Source organism: Halichoeres trimaculatus, unplaced genomic scaffold (assembly GCF_033239565.1).
Source record: "Halichoeres trimaculatus isolate MK-OKI-2021-1 unplaced genomic scaffold, fHalTri1.1 fHalTri1_scaffold_8, whole genome shotgun sequence".
NCBI lineage: Eukaryota > Metazoa > Chordata > Actinopteri > Labriformes > Labridae > Halichoeres > Halichoeres trimaculatus.
This window is the reverse complement of record NW_027437186.1, coordinates 19,250,552-19,269,763: the sequence shown is the minus strand read 5'-3', so window position 1 is coordinate 19,269,763 and position 19,212 is coordinate 19,250,552. Positions and strand designations below refer to the sequence as shown.

Sequence of the window (19,212 nt, the reverse complement as noted above, 5' to 3'; positions counted from 1 at the left end):
TAGAGGTGTGTATGTTCTTACACACATAAAGGTGTCCATGTGCAAAGACACACTCTGATCCAAACACCATCTCTCCTCCCCCCTTTTCTTCCTCTCACTCTCTCTGTTTCTCTTACATCACAGCACGCCGCCCGGGGCCAAACCTGCATTTCTCTCTGCTCGCCTCCCTCTCAAGTCTTTTTTATACCCTCCTCTTTTCTCCCCTCTCCTCTCCCTTTGCTTTTCAACATTCTTTTGTAGTAGCAGAAAGGGGGGGGGTCCAAAACATGAAAGCATTGGTAGATTGTGAATGCTTAGGTCTGTGTCGGAGCACTCGTGGTCGCTGTCGTACACGTCCTCATCAGGCGGTTGTTGTTCTCACGCTGGTGTTTTTCTGCGGTGATCAAATGCTGTTGTGAAGTTAAGCAGTGGGGGTGCTGGGAATGTTGTGCCAAAAATAGGACACCTTCCCTTACAATTAACAGCCAAAAGACATTAGTCTCATGCAATTAAGATTACTGATGGTTCTTTGCAAAGAATTAGTAAAAAAACTGTTAAATGATGAGCCTGAATGCTGTTTGTGACAGAATGATTGCAGAGATATTTAGCGCCATAAAAGTCTCAGTAACGCTCCACAATATTTGACCTCTTGCATACTTACTGGACTTATATGGCCATGGCTGGTGCCTGTTCATGAATCTGATTCTGCCTGAGGTTTCTGCCTGTTAAAATGTTTTTTTTTTTCGCCTCTTTACCTGCTCATTGTGGCTAATGTTGGGTCTCTATGAAGATTAGAGTGACGAGTTTGGCCTAAAGCTGCTCTCTATGAAGTGTGATGAGATAACTGTTATTGTGATTTTATGCTTTACAGATAAAAAGAATTTCATGAATTAATTTATTCAAGAATTTAAGCCGATCAGAGGCAATTATATTTAGCTAGTTTTTCAAATGTAAGCATGTAAATCTGTGAAAATAAATTGTTCCACTTTCTGACATCATGTCCCATCATTTACCCTTTGGTAAGCTGCCCTTTTTTCTTACGTCTTCCTCTATGCTGTTAGCTGACTGTGGATTTTGCCTGCTTAAAACCACCTCTGCTAGTTTCTGGGCAATAAGAGGGATCCCCATAGTGATGGCTGCTGGGAGCCAGCGGGGGGAAGTGACACGCACTCACACAGGATATGACACGGGCAGTATGGGGGGATTTAGGTCAACCGCTGTGTGTTTGTGGCAGTCCCACACTGCAAGCCCTGTCAGCAGTACTGGCTCTGTGTGACACTGGTCATCTGTGTGTTTGTTTGCGTGTGTGTGTATACACTGAAATGTGTTATTTTAGTGACTTGAACTGTATTTATTTGTGTGTGTGGTAAACATAAACCCACACGGTATGTATTTGCATGCAAATGCATATGCAAAATCCAAAAAAACCTAAAGCGCGCAGGAAAAGAGGTTATGCTAAAAGAGCTTTGACATGAGCACATACACACAGACTGTACACATGCACACATTTGATCCTACCCAAAGGCTAAAGGGACAGAGAAATCTTCCAATGTTGTGTTTGTTGAGTGGGCAGCACAGGGCAGCCATGTTGTTTCTTGGTAAAACCAGGCTCCCAGCCATACCCTGTCTCTGGCATTGATGGATGACTGGCTAACAGAGCTCTGGACAGCCTGAATGTGTGTGAAGGGAAGCAGGAACAGAGATAAAGAGAGCGACGGAGGTCACATGCCGCAGCAACACGCAACCTTCCGATGTCCATTCTCCTTCTCTTGCCATTATTTATTTGTTTTTCTTCTTCTTTGTATCTTGCCTTACTCACTTCTTTCCCCTCCCTTTCTTTCCCCTGCCTTCCCTCTCACCCTCTGTTTGTATTTGACCTATTGGAGAGTCCTGTTTAGAAGTCAGTGAGGGTTGCAAAGCCAGCAAACGCAGAGCCAATGAGTTCATGTGTGTTTCAAATGGCCAACATTTTCTCTCTATAACTTTAGGAGGCACCTGGTTGTCATGGGCACAAACATACACCAAACACACATATACACTGAGCTCTTCTCTAGTTAAGTGTGTGTGGGAGAGAGTGCGCATGTGGTAACCAATCCTGTTGCTCCACTCTGTAAAACCGGCTTTAGTGCTAGATTCATGGCTCTCTTAATGGACACTGGGCTCTTGGGTGGTGGTGCAACAGTGTGTGCGTGTGTGTATTTATGTGCTTGTATTTTATGTGTGTGGAGTAATGGGGATTAAGTGACCCCATGGCTGCTCTCAGTCTAAAGCTCCTTTTAAATTTCACACTGTTTTTCTTATGTTTCGCTCCATATGTAGCACCAGATCTGGCTAATCCACCTCATGTTATTAGGAGCTGGATCAGCGAACCAGCATGTTTTGAGTGAGTGTGTGTCTGTGTGTGTCAGTGGGTGTGTCTGTGCATAGCTGTGCATATGTTTGGAGATGGTTCAGGATATTTCTCCTGCCAATAAAGACTTACGTGTATTGCTGACTCAAAACACAGGCCTTCTGTCCAATAACAGCCTGGTGTCAGTGCATGGACTTGGTCATGTGACTCATGCATGACCTCACTTCAACCTTTTATGTCCACTCTGTGTGTGTGTGTGTGTGTGTGTGTGTGTGTGTGTGTGTGTGTGTGTGTGTGTGTGTGTGTGTGTGTGTGTGTGTGTGTGTGTGTGTGTGTGTGTGTGTTGCAAATAGATTTTATGTGTCTACACAAACATGCATGTGAGTTAGTGTCTATCATGTTGTAACAGCTAATGTTCAGGTAGTATATAGGGTACCACACCTTCTCTTAATGCACATAGCTTTTCTCTATAGGAGGTTGAGAGGCAAAAGGGATCATAGGACTAAGTAGGGTGTGTTTCTGTGGATGTCTATGTGTAGTAGAATCTTACACACCTAAGTGAATGAAGTTATTTGTAGCAGTTTTAGGATAAACAGAAAGAAGGATAACTGGTCACAACATTGACGAGTCAGCACATGAAAGTGTGTCCAGTACATTTTTAACTGTGTGTGCATAAATGTGCGTTTCTGTGTAATAAAGTAAGGTGAAAAAAGATTATATCCCAACTATTCTGAAGCGCCAAATCTGAGCATTTGACTTCAGAAAGACTGAAGTGGAGATAAAGAAGAGTTTGGAAAAGAGTGGAAGGTGATTTATGAGTAAACTCATCAACTGAAGGAAACAAAGGAAGAAGAAGAAGCTTGTAATCCCCTCGCACACCCACATGTTGTACGCTGCCATGCATGTAAACATATGCAGTATGTAGGTACATGCTCACAAAGGCAGTGTAACCTCCTGTGGTGCATAGGAGAATATGTGAGCTCTGTAATAAATATCCACTTACTTAAGAAGATGGAGAAGTGCTGGGACACATGGAGAAATAATAAAGTTCTGCAGGGATATGAGGCGTGACATAAGTCTTCGAAGTGATGTGAGGTGTTTGCGTGGGTTATCTCTGACATGCTGTGTGAATTCTCTTCCTGCAAGTTCTACCTATTAACTGCTTTTGTGTGTTTTTGAGGATGGTCTGATGTGTGATAATACTCTCATAGAAACAGGATTGGATAAAAATAGTTCAGTTTAAAGAAGTAAGACTCAAGAAAGTCAAGTAAGAGAAAAATGTCTTTGTTTGAGTGTAGAGGTGTGTGTATTAATTAGTGTGTAAGACATATATGTGTGTTTAGTTTTAGCTGTGGTTGAGCAGCAGACAATCGATGGTAGCCGCGCAGTGACAACCTGATGATAGGCTCCAGGTCTCAACCTGTTGGAGCTTGCTTTATTTTAGTGCTTTTAAATCATATTGATTGGCAGCCAGAAGGAGTGTGTGGTTGTACAGTTATTTTAAGCAGCTCTCACATTTGAATATGCATGTAAACCCTTGTCGGAGTATGTGTGCGTGTGTGTGTAGATGTTATGCTGGAGTATCCAGTTTTGGGTTTAAATGTAAGGTGTTTGCAGGCCTGCATGTGTGTGTGTGCACATTCTCTCAGATTACTAATGTAATATTGGTAGTGAGTGCAGAGGACGTGTGTGTTCACATGTGCATGTGCACAGTTGTGTGTTTCAGTGTGTCTCGTATTACTAATATAATATTGGTAGTGGGCTCAGGAGATGAGTGTGTGTTTGTGTGGGTATGTGTGCCACTGGATCTGAGAACTCCACATGAATTTAAATGAATGAGCTTGCACAGTAACCTTTTGTATATCCAATCTGCATCTTTCCACTGCTCGTTATTAAATTATCCCCTAATTGGTCACGCAACAAAGGCAGCTGATGAAAAAGACAATTTCTTGCTTTTAATTGGGCATTTCACGTGTGCTTCGTGTACACCTGTGTGCGGCTGCCTCCCCTCACTGTGCCTGTGTGTGTTTGAGTTTGTGTGTGTGTGTGTGTGTGTGTGTGTGTGTGTCTCGAGTGTAATGAGAATAGGACATTAGCAAGGGCTTGGCAGACGCCGTCGCAATCAGTTCCACTCTTTCCAGAGAAGGAGGGAGAAGAGTGGGAGGGGTAATCCAGACATTAGCAATCTCAGAAGGAGAAATAGATGAGAGGTGCATCATCAAATACAGTGAATCACCCAGATTCCTTGACTGACACTAAACCAGACTTCAGGTGTGAAGTAGTGTAACTTTTGAACCAGTTTGTATCAAAGGTGCATGCAAAAGTCAAGTACGTGTGAAAGGGGATTGAAACTCACACCCCAAGTTGTTTTGTCACCATGCTGGGTTTCCCTGAACTACACACGGCCAAATATTTTATTTTAAGTCATTTCCCTTCCTCCTGTGCCTCTTTTGGTATTTTTGCCCAAATTTAGACGTACCACCAGTGGTGTGTCACGCCAAAATAGCCCAGCTATTGTTGCTCTGAGCGGAGCTGAATAGTACAGCTCATTGTGTTGTGATGGGAGGCAGGGGAATGAACAGGCCATAAACACTGGCCCTATAGCACCCAGGGGTCGTGCAAAGGTGAAGCCTCACTCCCCCTAATAGAAGAGCTCTCCCCTTCTCTTTTCCTCCGCTGTTCCTCGATCACTTTTTATCTCTTTAATTTTTTTTGTTCTCACGTTCTTCCTTTTGATTCCCACCCTTTTTTTCTCTCCCGATGTCACAGTCTTTCTCTCTGTCAGCTTATTAACGGTCACAGCAAGAGTGTCTGGTTTGCAGACCAGAGCCCCTTGCCTTTTTTTCTCCCTCACTCCTCCTTCCCTCCCGTTCTCCCGCTCTCCATTGCTCTGTTCCCTTGGCTGCTATTATGAGAGGCATTTTATCCTTTGTTCCAGCCCCCATGGTGCATCTGGCCTCAGATATGGGGACGACGGGGACAGGAAACTGGCGAGAGTTTTTTCATAAGGAGGGAGGGGGTTAGAGTGTGGGTTTGTCACTGGGAGGTGGTCCACTAGTTTCCACCATGAAGGGAAGGGATGATAAGGACGGAGTGAGCAGGAGAAGGAAACAGATACAGAGCGCGGCAGAGTCGCTGGAGTTTCTCTGGTTGTAGCGTTGGCAGCGGTAGCAGTGATAGTGGGATTATTACTTCTCTGATGCATAGTCTCTTTAATCCTCAGTGTAAATAAGCACTGGTGCCATATTTCTGGGAGGTCACATTGAGTGATGAGTCTGTTACATTCCTCACTGAGCCGATTGTACCAGGAACAAATGCTTGACTTTCCAAACAGTGAACACCTATTGCCAAAACAACCTCCTTTGTTGCATCACTGCCTTGTGAGAGGTAGGATGAACCAGGAGTAAAATGAAAAGGAAGGAAATGAAAGTAAGGAACCAAGGCTAGGTGACTGCAATGACAGAGGAGGTGAGGAGAAGAAAAGGTCAGCAGCTAGCCAGCACTGGCCTCAAGTTGACCTCTCCTTCTATAAAGGGCCCTGAGAGGAGAGGAGAGGAGAGGAGAGGAGAGGAGAGGAGAGGAGAGGAGAGGAGAGGAGAGGAGAGGAGAGGAGAGGAGAGGAGAGGAGAGGAGAGGAGAGCTGAAGGAATGCTTAGGCCTCCTCAACCCTTCTTGCCCTCTCTCCCTCCTTGCTCCTCCTTCCATATCTCCCCCAGCAAAACAGGGTGGAGGAAAGGAGGGAGGGGGTGAGGGAGGAGAGGGTGTTGGTGATAAAACTCCAGACGTTCCCTCATTTGATGGTGCTCTGCCATGTCAGTGCATTCTTGCATTCCTCCCAACTCTTTCTGTTTTTGTCTCCCCCTCAAATTCCACCCAAACATGCTTTTTTTGTAACAAAATGTGAACAAAATTAAAAATCTGTGAAGCACAAAGGTATCAAGGTCATTTTTATTTATTTGCTTTTCTGGTCAGAAAATGCCATTTTTTTCTGAAATCTGTCAAAAGCTAAAATTTGGCAATTTGAAAAAAAAAAAAGATAACAATTACTCTGGCTTATCATTTTCTCTTTATTTGATAATCTGTCTGCTCCTCCGTGCCTCCTCATTTACCTTCATCTTCATCTGTAGAAGGTGATACAGGATAGATAACAGACAGACGGAAAAGGACGAGCGCCATAAAGCAGTTAGAGGACAAATATTAGAGATAAAAAGCAAGAGTTGAAGCAATTGACTAATTAGGGGTCAAATAGAAACACCAGCTAGTGTCCTTTTGTCTCCCCCTCTTCCTCCTCCTTCTCCAGATCTCTTAAACGCTTCTTTCTCTAGCTTCAGAGGCATTGCACGACTATTGTTTCCTTCTATAGTTCATCTGATGCTGCCCCCTTTTCTCAGAGATGAAATGGAAGTGTCCGGTGGGGCAACAGCAGGAACACATAAATCAAGTCAGAAGCCCCAAGAGCCCTCTCTCCCTGGGGTCATTACAGGTCAGAGGGTCATTTCACAAGGGGTTAGGCTGAGCAAGGCCAGAGCTGCTTGTGGGAGTGTGTGTGCGTAAGGGCGCGGATGTGTGTGAATGAGCATAAGAGAAGAGAGGGGGATTAAAAAGAGTGTGTGTGCAGATTTAAATATGAGTAACTGTGTGTGCGATAAATGGTGTGTTTTTATAGGAGGTCACGGGGTAAGGAGGAGGCTGCCCCCGCTGTACGTGTTCTGCTGCTCCTGTGAAAACAAGCGCACTAAAAAAAGCTCCTGCTGTCACAGAGTAACACATGGTCACCTGTTTCAGCAGAGTATCACCCAAAACAATGCCTCTCACCAGTGGCAACATGACATGTTTCTGTCAGCAAACACTTCCCACACCGCCACCAAGCTACAAGCCAAGTGTGTTTAACAGTCAGCAATCTCAGCCCGCCGTGAGGTGGAACGTCTCCAACAAAGCGAGATGGGTCGACATGTTTCAAACAGACAGAGAAAATCCCAGTTGAGCCTCGCCCCACAAAGACCCCAGTGTTTCCAGGCTGATGGGACTGTGTGTAAGCCGATGCTGTGCGAGTTCGTACAAGTCGGGAACTTCTGAATTTTCTGAGACAACTACCTCAGTTGTCAGGGCTGTTAAAATGTAACTTCTGCACCGACTCGTTTTGAACTTTTCTGAGGCTGTGAGTTGCTTCGAGGAGAATAATTCCCCCACATAACTATTGTGGTTCACTAAGAGAAAGGCTGGTTTGGCAGTGTTTCTGTTTTTGAGACGTGTGCCAAGATTTCCAATGTTTTAGTCAGCATTTTTGCCTCATCTTGTCTTCTGAAATACACTGACTGTTTATGTAACTCTTTCTTCTCATCTCTTTCCCTCCACCCTCTCTCCTCCTCTCATCTTCTGCAGGTTCATTAACGCCAGGAGGAGAATAGTCCAGCCCATGATTGACCAGTCAAACCGTGCAGGCAAGTCTCCTCTTGTTACTGTATTCCAGTCTCGCAGGCGAAAGCCATCCACACTCCATGCACCCGGAGGCCCCTTGGCTGGTAAATTCAGGACTGATGCCCCTCATCTTTGAATGTCCAAATCCTGCAGGGGGATTTCCCCTCTGTGTCCGCTAAACTGACCACTAAAATAAGAAACCAAAGTATTAAAACATTAACATCAACCATTAATCAATTTTGATGTGGGGTGAGAAGCTATTTATTAATTATAAAATGTAATAATGTGGCTGAAATTGAGTTAATGATGAGTGGGTTTGTGTAAACAAAACTAGATGTTCTCTCGGTAAAGTTTGCTTTTAACCCCGTCCCCTCTTCTTTGGCCAGTCAGGCAAAGAACAAAAATCCCAGCCCATCCCCCCTGGCTCGAACCAAAACATAAGTGAGCGACACCCATTTCTTTTTTTGGGTGACCGTTGTTTGGCTTCTTGGCTCCAGACCTGTTTTTACCCCCCTCACTCCTAAAACTCCCCCCCCTCCTCCTCAACCCTATTTGTGGCTGTTTCAGTGAGTGAGGGGAGTTAAGGGAGTGAGGGGAGCCTGTAAGCGGTCCCCCTGGTGCATGGCTTGGTTTGGACTGCTGTAAACTTTATTACCTGTAATAGGGGTCAAAGGTCAGGGTGGCATTAGGGGCGCAGTAAAGTTCAAAGGCATTCAGTGGGGCTGAGTTCTTGCTCTTGCTTGGCTGACCCCCAAAACAGTCTAAATCGAAGGTAAGTGGATTTCTATGAGCACAGAACAATGGAGGGCAGGAAAAAATAAGAAGTCTATCAGGTTTCACTTAGCCCGGCTGCTCAGTTAAAGGCAGTATTTATTAGATAAAGCGTTTAGGTAGAGGAGCACATTCTGAGGCCACTCGGCAAGAATGAGCTGACCTTTTCTGAACGTTGGCCTGGAGTTCAATTGTTCTTTTGATCATGTTTTTGGTCATAGCTTTTCAGGTGCAGAACTTATGTTAGAAGTGTAACAGAGTTAGGTGCTAAAGTGCCATTTTCACGAGTATTTAGGTTGTAACATGAAACTCAACTCTACTTTATCACCTCACACACAAACATGCAGCCTAAAGAGCTTCACATCAGACAGACAGACAACAGTGAAACATCTTACAACTGTATCAAGTTTTGAAAGACTAATTCATATTTATATTCTTATTGATATATATATATATTTTTTTTTTCTTCAATTTTTATTGAGTGTTGAAATAATAATATATATAAAATAATAAAATAATGAAAAAGGAAAAAGCAAACTTAGACTTTGGCTATAAAATCACTCCAGAGTAAAAGTCACATTAAACAGAGCGCTGCTTGTTTCCCTGAAGAAAATACAGAGCACTTGAAATTTTGATAAAATGTTTTTTTACAAAAAGATTCAGTTCGTGCAAACATGGCTTCCAAACTGAAATCCTTGTGTGTCCTAGGTGCACCATAGTGTGTGTTGTCCAATCCTTATTAGAGCGTTTAGACGTATTAAAGTCTACCAGGGGCTTACAGAGCTGGCTGCACAGACACGGAGCACAGTAACGTTGAAAGAACAACGGCGGCTCCCTGTGCGTGCACCAGCCAACAGATGATCCCGCTTCAGCCACTGAGCCTTAATTAAAAGCACTAATTGACCACTCCGTCCCCTCCCTCCCTCCCTCTGTCTCCTCCCTCCATCCACAGTAAGTCAAGGAGCTCCCTACAATCCAGATGGCCAGCCGATGGGGGGCTTCGTCATGGACGGTCAGCAGCACATGGGAATCAGACCACCTGGTAAGGCTTTCTCTGCGTGTCTGTCCCTTTTCTTTCCTCCTCTGTCTCTTTGCTTTCTTTCCTCACTGTCCTCCTTTTCCCCTCGTGATTGAGTCATGCCTCATCATTCTCATTTTATACTCCTCTCTTACTCGTTTTCATGTTGAAGTGTAATCTGGGTTGTAATGTTCACCCTCAGACCCAGTGACAAAGATATACGCATACTGTACACACGCACATCACCCCCCTCCCTCAGCACACACAAACCAGAACAGGTGTGGTCAATCACATTACACAAGCATCTCCCTCCTCCTGCACTCCCACTCCCTCTCGGCTCTCGGTCCCTCTCTCACGCCATCAGGTCTAATCCCAGAGTTTGTCCTTAAGCTCCTCTCCTCCGCTCCTCTATCCCCTGTTTTCTGTGATTCTCTCAAGTCTCTAACCCTATCTCACCCTCCACTCAAAGTCAGCAGGTTTGGATAAACTGCCAGGCTACTTAACCCCCCTCACTTCTACCCCGCCCTGCCAGATTAAAACCAGTCCACTCCTCTGCTATGTTGTCTGTCAAGTTTAGTTTCTAAGAAAAAAAAACACCTCTGGTATTTAGCTCTGTGTTTCAGGGCGCAAACATTTACCTGGTTCAACTCAGTTGCTTCAAAATGTCTTCAGATAACTTTTTGGACATTTCAATGACACTCTACATCTTTAAGTGTTAATCATTTGAACCCCTTTGTATCTATTACATAGGACCCATGGGTGGCATGGGCATGAACATGGGTATGGAAGGTCAGTGGCACTACATGTAGCCCCGCCCCAGTCCGGCCAATCGCAACACAAAGGATGATGTAAGTACACATGGTTGCATACTCTCAGACCATACACGCCACGTTAGTCATTTTTGACTTCAATGCAGAGCTTCAAGTGCTGATCTGGATGTAGGTTCAAAGTGTTCATGAAATAAGAAAATGGTGCTTTATTTCAGTAGTTTAAGTCTTCTTTTGCAAATAGCTGCTCTCCATTTTTTTAATTTTCATATCAAACACACTGCTGTTCCTCTAAAGCTGATTTTTCTCTGTTATTTTCTCTGAAACTGTCCCGCCCTCGCTCTGGTGATAAGAGCCTTTAATCACAACCTTGTAACTCTCTGTGTGAAATGTCTGTATCTGAGTGAGCGTGTGTTTGTGTGTGTGTGTGTCTGTTTTGCTCTGTCACATATCTAAAAGCTACACAACAGAACATACTGCATATCTGGAAGGAAAGACGAGGCGCTTTTAAGGGTGGAAAGAAGAGGGAAAGGCAGGACGATAGGAGAAAGAAAACTGTGCACGTGCATCTGAACCAATAACTTTTGTACAGTGTAAACACAGCAGGTACCAATGTAATACAACCAGTGTTGATGGTTTTTCAGCACGTATTAATTGAAATGTCAGTTTATAATTATACGTCCTAGTTTGATACACTTTTATTATTTAATCATCATTAAAGATCTAGGTGTGTGTGTGTGTGTGTGTGTGTGTTGTGTGTATAAGAGAGAGAGAGGGAGAGAGAGAGGGAGAGAAAGGTCAAATGGGGCAAAGTGGAGGAAAAGGAGGAGAGGGTTGATGGGAGGAAAAGAAGGCAGGGAAGGGTCGGGACAGGGAGGGCTGGGGGGGGGCAGGTAGGACATCACCATGGCAACAGACTGATTGGCAAAAATGTAAGCAGCATTTGCTGGTGCAAGGAGAAGGAGAAGGAGAAGGAGAGAAGCAAGTGAGCCCCCCTTAAGTGTCATAAATCTGCCGGGTTGCAGTTGATGCATGAGCCACATTAATACTCACACTAACCAGCTAGAAGACCTCCCTCCCCTCTTTATCTACCCCCCCCCTCTCTGTCTCTGCCCATCTAATGTAAACTATCTTTGTTGTTTTTCTCACCGTCAGTTTTCCTCCTATCTCTCTCTCTCTCTCACCTTTTTTCAAACTATCTTTCGTTCTCTGACTCTGTCTCTTTTCCTCTCACCCCCCTCCCCTCCTCCTCTCCCGCTTTCTCTCTTGCCCCAGGGCCAAATAGACTCCCACATAATTCTGGATGTATACTAGCTTGGTGTTGTCACAGTGCACAGTGTATATGAAAAGTGGCTAGGGGTCCGATTGTTGTTTGGTATCATTGTTTCGTGTTTGTGCAAATTTGTGTGTGTTTAAACACCATATGTGTATACGTGTGTGTGCGAACATGTGTATTCATACACAATATACTAAGATTTGTATGTGAAATACATGTGTTTCCTCATGTGTGGGTGTGTGCACGTGTATAAAAGTGTGTATCTGTATAAATGTCTATCTGTGTGTGTTTGTGCATGTGTGTGTATGGTAATAGGATTACTCCTGGCACAGGGAGGGGACACAAACTAGTGCAAAATGGAGGAGGTAGCCAGCAGGGTATGGAGCTTAGCTGGGCCTAATTGACTAGATCCAAATTAAATATGCCATCACCAGAGGTGTGACCAATGGATTTGACTTATTCAGTTTACAAAAATAGAGACCATTAACCCTCCACAGAACGTGAGTGCGTGCCATGATGAAAATACGCCACCCTTGTTTCTATCGCAAATGTCCACAACAACCAAAGCAAAGACTGAAAATCTTACGTCCAATGGCATCTTTCAGGTCTGAAATGCAGGGAGACATGGTAATAGAAAGGCTGTGCTTTCAGAATGAGACACACATTTTTTTGTGTGAGTGTGTGTGTGTGTCTGTCTGTATCTGTTTATGTGTGTGAGTGTGTAAACATGAGGGCTGGTTCTCCGTGTCCAAGCTGCCTCTTTCCAGCAGCTGCTAGCCTTCCCAGCAGACCTTGCTTTAAACAGCCTCAATTTGCCTGCTGAATCTCGTAATTGGGCCACCAGAGGAATCCTCTGCGAGACGGGCAAAGCACAGAGAAGATGAGCAGACAGCAGAGGAAAGAGAGGCAGAGAGAGAAGGGTATACAGAAAGAGGGAGGGGCAAATAAAGCAATGGCGAGCGAAGTGTAAATGACGAGAGGAGGGGTGAGGAGTAAAAGGAAGAAGAAAGGATGAGGGAAGAAGAGAGAAGCTTTGAGAAACAGTGACAGAAATATGTCTACTCCTCCTATCGGCAAGCTGTTCTGTACAGCTTCATTAGTTAGCCGTTGCTACTTGCTAGCAAGTATCCATCAAAAACCGCTACTTTCCTTTCTAGGTCAATTAAATGTAAGTGATGTGTTATATTCTTTCATGACCAATTAAATTACTAGGTTATTATAAGAGGGGGGTAAATGGTTATCCCATTTGATTAAGAGAGCACAGGTTCATTATATTTTATAAGCAATTTTCATTAGCAGAGTTGAGGTTTTGTTACCGCGGGGCTAAATTGAGCGGTTATTGTGCTGAGTGCTGAGCCTTGATACAGAAGGTGTGCCTAGCAGTCACACTGCAACATTAGTTAAAACTAAAGCCAATTAGTCGTGCTCAGTGAAAAGCGTTATGCTTTCCACCCGATGATGATTACAGAGCTTAGATCCCCTTGCGAAACAATACACCTGTCAGCAGAGATGAAGCCCGGCAAGTGAAGCGGAAGCGAGCCGAGCCTTTGATAGCGGACCAGAATGACTCTCGGATGACCCTTACCCCCTTTTCCCTTCTTCCTCTCTTTTCCTGCTTTCCCTTCTTCCACGGAATTAGCCAGGGGTGGCCCACTGAAAACTGTAATTTCCAGATTTAGGACAATAGCTATCACAGGGTGGAAGAATTAATTATGTCGCGGCGCGTATGGAATTTTCTGTGGCCCTCCCGCTCTCAGCTTTTTTCCTAAAATGTCGGGTAGAACGCTCGAGTGAACGCTGCCTGTAACCCCTTTGCTGCCAATCTCGGCTGGAGACCCTTTGTCCCGGGATTCCCTGCTCCAATCATTAAGCACAAATTTGTTAACCTTCTGCTGAGGGGTCAAGATCCCTCCCCTAGACCCCCACCACCTCACTCCCTCCCACTGTCACCCCCCACCCTCAACTTCTTTTTCTGGTGGATGAACTTTTACTATTAACGAACATTGGAAAAAACAGGTCCCGATGGGGATTTCATGCCCCCTCGTATTGTCCACGTGAATGTGTGTCCCTGTTGATTTGGCCCCTCTTGAATCCCCCTTGGAGTTTGAAAAAGAAGGCCTTCAGCTCAATGTATTGATTGGCTTATTAAGTGAAAAACCTTATTAGCAACATGTGCTCTTTCACGCACACATAGTGTTTATTGGGACCTTTGCAAAGATTTACCTCAGGGACCAGAACAGCCCTGTTAATCAGGGTTAAACAAGAGCCACAAATAAACAAACCAGTGGAACAATCATGCTTTTTTTATTGGCATCTTTCTTATTGTATAAGCATGAACATGATCTGCTCAGCATTATGCCAGCCTTGCTAATAGTTTGACATGTATAGCGCCACAGGTAGTTTGAGTTTTTCATCATTAGGTTCAGAAAGATCTGAACACCCCTACTTACTCACTGACTGAAAGGAAGCTAATTGAAGCTTTTGCGGCTCACATAATAGCTCAGCCTTCTCTCACGCAAGCTGAACCTCTTCAGTGGCTCAGGTGAAATCTGATGGATGAGGGGTTTAACAAATGTGCTAGCTTCTCTGTTGTCCTCCTCCTGCTTCACCTCATTGTCCTTTCCCTGCCCAGCCTTTTGTGCCGTCAGTAGTTACTCTCCTGGGTGTATGGTGAACACGTGGATCTCTCAGGTGACGGGCAGCCGCAAGCTTTGCCACTTCTCTGGTTTTGACAACAATAGTCTTGTGGTCCTCGGTGGTGACTTTCCACCTACAGAGATGGATGGTAGCTATTGTTGACTTTAAAGAGAGAAATGTAGGGTGAGAAGAGGGTGAAGATGGATTTCTTTGTGTTATTTTTCATTGTGTGAAAGGGATGGATGACATGCAGCAGGTTGAATTGGTTTTAGGGGTTTTAGTTGATTTGTCACATGAAACAGGCTGACAAGGCAGTCTAGAAAAAGAAACCAAAAATAGGAAAGGTTTCTTTTTAAGCACATCATATTAATGTTGTCGAGAGTTTTTCTTGTGTAGTGAGTGCCGACTAGAATGATCAAAGGAAAAATCTAAGTCTAATTTTAAGTTTCCTTGTAGTCAAGTTAACCTGATTATCCAGGAAATGTTAAGTGCTGGACCTGAATATCACTTCAAGTCGATCGTGTGTGTTTGGACGCTAAGTCATCTCCTCCTGTTAAAGTAGCATTACTGAGGGTGTAGGATTAACTCACTAAACCCGGCAACAGTCACTCTCTTTCCATCCAGCTCAATCTCTCCAGTACATCCACACAGTGTTGGTGAAGGGCAGGTTTGTGGCTGCATCCTGACCTAGATTAGCACCACGTTGTGTTTGCAGTGCTTGGCACATTTTGTACTCCTCTCTCCTGTCACAAGTTTCTGCAATGCCCAGGTGCCCTTGGTCTGAAAATGAAACATGAGAGTCTGCTTTCTGAAGTCTAATGTGATCTATTGTCATATTTAATGAATGATTAATGGCACCCAAGTCATTCAACAGGTTGATTTTGCAGTTAAATGCTTTCTGCCCCAGTGGTGGAGACAATATGCCAGTTTGCTAAGAGGTTATTAATATTTGAATGACTTTGCAAATACAATGGAGATTTTAATTTGTTACTCTTTATACAGTGACCACATGTACATATTACATAGAGATGAAAACTTGTCTCAACAGCAACAGCACTGACTTTCACAGTTGTGTGTAATTAGTAGATAAGGTCAAAAGTCTTTTATCAGTGAAAACACAAAATAAATCCTCTCTCTGATCAGCCATTCACAGCACACTCTAAACTGTTTCCTGAATTGAACCCTTCTTATGTTTATGTGCAACATTAATCACTGATCAGAACTTTTCATCTCCTCTTTCCTCAGAACTGGAGAGCAAACCAGAGAATCACTGGTCTCACAGAGGCCTCTATGGCATGGGAGCAGGCTCCTTGACTTCATGATGACAACAGAAACCTCTCTGCCCAACTGCCTACAAGACCCAGCATCATTTTATTCGGCTGATTTCTGCAACGTGGAGGCCTTCCATGACTGCCAACTTGACTTTTCTATGTATCCAGTGATGCACAGAAGATCCAACCATGTCCAATTCAGATGACCCCTGGTCCTGACAGACCTGTTTCCTCTCTGGTGGGCACTAAACTCTGCCCTCTTGCCTCTGCCTACAAAGATTCACATGGATTCCTCCATGAAAAGTGATTGCGATTGGGAGCAGTGATGACTCCAGAGACACAATGTGTCTTTTGCCTGTACCTTCGGTGAATGCAGCACCTGGTGACAAATTCTAGACTCTTTCACAAATAAGAGACTTCCTGTGAAGAGCACTTCACTCTTTGGGATGATGGAAATGGACCAAGGAGAAGCCAATGTCTGTATCTGACAGGACACTCACAAATCAAAAGATGTGCCCTTTAAAAAAAGTATAGTGGATTGAAACTTGGAAAGAGGAAAAGCAAGAGAAAAGAAATTAAAAGTTTAACTATATCAACTCCTGGTTTGGGAAGCGAGTGGAGAAAGAAAATATACTGTATACTGTTGTAAAATTACGCTTGGACTCTCACAAGAACTGGGAATTTAAGTATTGTAAATGCTATTGTATTGTTCTGCATATTATGTTGTTTCTAATAGATTTTTTAAAAAAAGGATGTGAACTTTTTTCTCTTTGTTTTCTCATTTCTTTCCACACTATGTGTGTGCAGTCTCTCCATCAGATTTGACCCCCTGCTCCCTCCCTACATTGAATCACAATGCATTTTTTAAAGTAAAAAAAAAAGTGAATAAACGGACAATTTGATCAGTCTGCCTTTATTTGGATGGTAGGAGTTTGACACAGATTCGTACTCACTGTTGTTTTGCATACAGTAAACAGAGTCCATCCACGCGTGACCAGCGTTCAGCTGTTAATGCTGACATGTCTGCACCTTCTTACTGCAGTTTTAGTGTTTTTTTTCACCTTTTCATATCAGCTGAATATGGGTGTTTTTTTGGGAGGAAAAGAAATACTAAAGCTTTTTAAACTCATTGATTAATTCCAAACACAATAAATCAAGTTCTACGCCAGCTCTGAGAAGCTAACATTTTGGATGTCAAAGTTTTTTTGTTTTTTTTTCCTAAATCCAGTTCTTTGAATTCACATTAACACATCTGATCCCATGAAGGCCGACATATAATGTAGGTCAAGACTGCTAGTTAACAGGCTAACCAACATGATACAGAGCTTCATAAAGAAACCAAAACTCATCACAGACTGGAAAGGCCAACAGTGTGTTCTAAACATGTTGTTTCCTGTTTCCTCCATGTTTGTCTGTGAGGGCCTCTGAAAGTCTATTCAAGTGTCTTATGGATGTGTTACATGTCACAGTGCAGAGCACATGCATGGCCGATGGATTCTCTTCCCCCTGGTGTTTGGTGGAGCTTGACAGCAGAAAGAGGCAGAGGCAAAAGGAGAACACCTTTAATACCCCATTCATTTTTTATTTACCCAGATGATGTAATGCTAATCAACAGACAGGAGAGAATGTAAAAGTGTGTGTGTGAGTGTGTGTGTGTGAGAGAAAGAGTGATGGAGAATGAGTGTAAGTGCTCCAGTGGGTTATCAATGCATCCATTATCCATAGCTTCAAACATGTATGTATTACGCACATCTTTAAAAGTCCTTTGAAGACATGTTTCTTATGCTTTTACTTTGAAGGGTATATATGTACATCTGTGTTGTAAATAAATACTTTTTTGTTCAAATAACAAAATTCAGAACTAGTCTCACGTTCATAAATGCAGATATAAAATATAAACACATGCATGTTGATACAAGTGAAGCTAAATTGGGCACAAACGTGCTTTCATGTAGACAAATGACCACTGAAGAAAGCACGGGTCCATTTATTCTTAAAGAAACATGCACTTAAGTCAAGCTTTCTGCCATTGCTGTGGATAATGTGCAGCTAATGCATGCGTTCTGCTGTCATTTTCTCACACATGGAGGAAAGGAAGGAAGAGCTCGGCAAGAGAGCGAATTATCCCTCGTTTAGCATTAAAATTCATTAAGCTTAAATTCTACAAACATGTAAGGGGAAAGATTAGTTCTCCCTCACGCCTTGTTGCCCGCAGTCAAAGGGCTCAGCGCTCTGCAGCCGATGTTGTCTCCGGGTTACACTGCACTTGAGGAGACGGAGCCTGAGCTGACTGGGGAGGCGAGAGTAGAGGAGCCGAGCGAGTTTTGTCTAATTGATACATTTCGAAGAGCAGCCCTGTTTCTCTGTGCCCTTTTTAACACCAGCGAACAAGCGAGAGTCTGTTTTATCCAAAACAATATGCGCGTGTAAATCAATACTCTCCCCTTCTCTCCCTCTCGATCTCTCCGCCGCGCAACTATTGTGTTTTTACTGCCTTTACCCAAGTGAATGCTATTTACACTAAAGAAAAAGAAGAAGGGAAAAAAAGACACGCTCTTAAAAAACCCCAGCGACGTTTTAATTGCTTCGCCTCTCCACCATGGCTGGAAAATCCGAGGCTGTGAAATGTGAATTCCTGAGCCTGTGGCCGCTGGGAGCTGTGGAGACTGTGGAGGAGAAAGCCCATGCTTGACTGCCCTCTTTAGGGAGGCCTGGTAACTGTCCGGGGCAGGGATGTTTAGAGATGGCACACGCTGCACCTCGCCTTTTACGTACGGACGTAAACGACACAAAAACGCGCATTGTAGTCTGGTATAAGTTTGAAAGCTGAGAAGACGTGGAAAGAGAGTTTTGGGGAAAAGTGAGTCCACAATTAGTAAAAATATATAAATAAATAAAACAATGAAAATGTAACTGAATACTTTCTTTTTGAATTTACAAATAAAAGATGGTGAGTATCACCAGAGGACAGCAACGTGGACGGATAATTCTTTTCTACCTGTATTTTAATTCCGCAATTTGTTTCAACACGTTTTAGAACATGATAGAAGTCGCTTTTTCTCACCTGAATCAAGAAAGGCATCTGAACAAATTTAGTTCAGGAAATTCGAATTTATTTTTTTAACTTTCAACGATTTAAAAGTTTTTAGTTAGTTGTTTTCTGACGCGGTTCCTAGTTTGTTTACGGTTGTTGTGTGATGTGATGCTTAAAGACAAATTGGCTCATCTTTAGTTCTTTGTTTTTTTCAATTATTTACTCTGTATAAAATATTTCACATGATTCTGATTTTTTTCATGCTCAGAAGTTGTTTTGTCTCACTCGGCCTACTTCAGCTTTAAGTTAGTACAGTGTTTTTGTTTTGTTTTTGTTTTTAATATATTGGCGTCAATTTTGGTTAGACAAAGTATCTGAGTGGATTTTGTTCTTAAGAGTCCAAACGTAATTTGAGGTTAACGATGATTTCAGGCCTTCCCTCTCCCCTGCCTGCCTTACAGAGAGAGAGAGAGAAAAAACACACACATACATACGCATACATGCTCAGTGTGACCGCGAAGTGAACTGTCAGAGTAATGAATGGAGCAGAAATGTGCTCCAGAGCAGTGGAGGTGCCCGGACAGGCCTGTCTTCCTCCCACAACAACGCAGATATGTATGCGTCTTCATGGTGGAAACAGGGAACTTGGACAAGAATCGTGCGCCTCGTGTTCTCCGCATTCTGCGGTACA

General features: G+C 43.5%; 1 protein-coding gene across 1 annotated transcript in view; it reads left to right on the top strand.

Moving 5' to 3' along the window:
• Positions 1–17,287, top strand: part of meis1b (Meis homeobox 1 b) — a 79,826-nt gene extending 62,539 nt beyond the window's left edge. The window contains exons 10-13 of the mRNA XM_074675626.1: positions 7,712–7,770; positions 9,471–9,560; positions 10,287–10,384; positions 15,462–17,287. Coding sequence (XP_074531727.1) covers positions 7,712–7,770; positions 9,471–9,560; positions 10,287–10,345 — 208 coding nt within the window. The 3' untranslated portion in view covers positions 10,346–10,384; positions 15,462–17,287. The remainder of the gene's footprint in view (positions 1–7,711; positions 7,771–9,470; positions 9,561–10,286; positions 10,385–15,461) is intronic.
• The last annotated feature ends 1,925 nt before the right edge of the window (positions 17,288–19,212 follow it).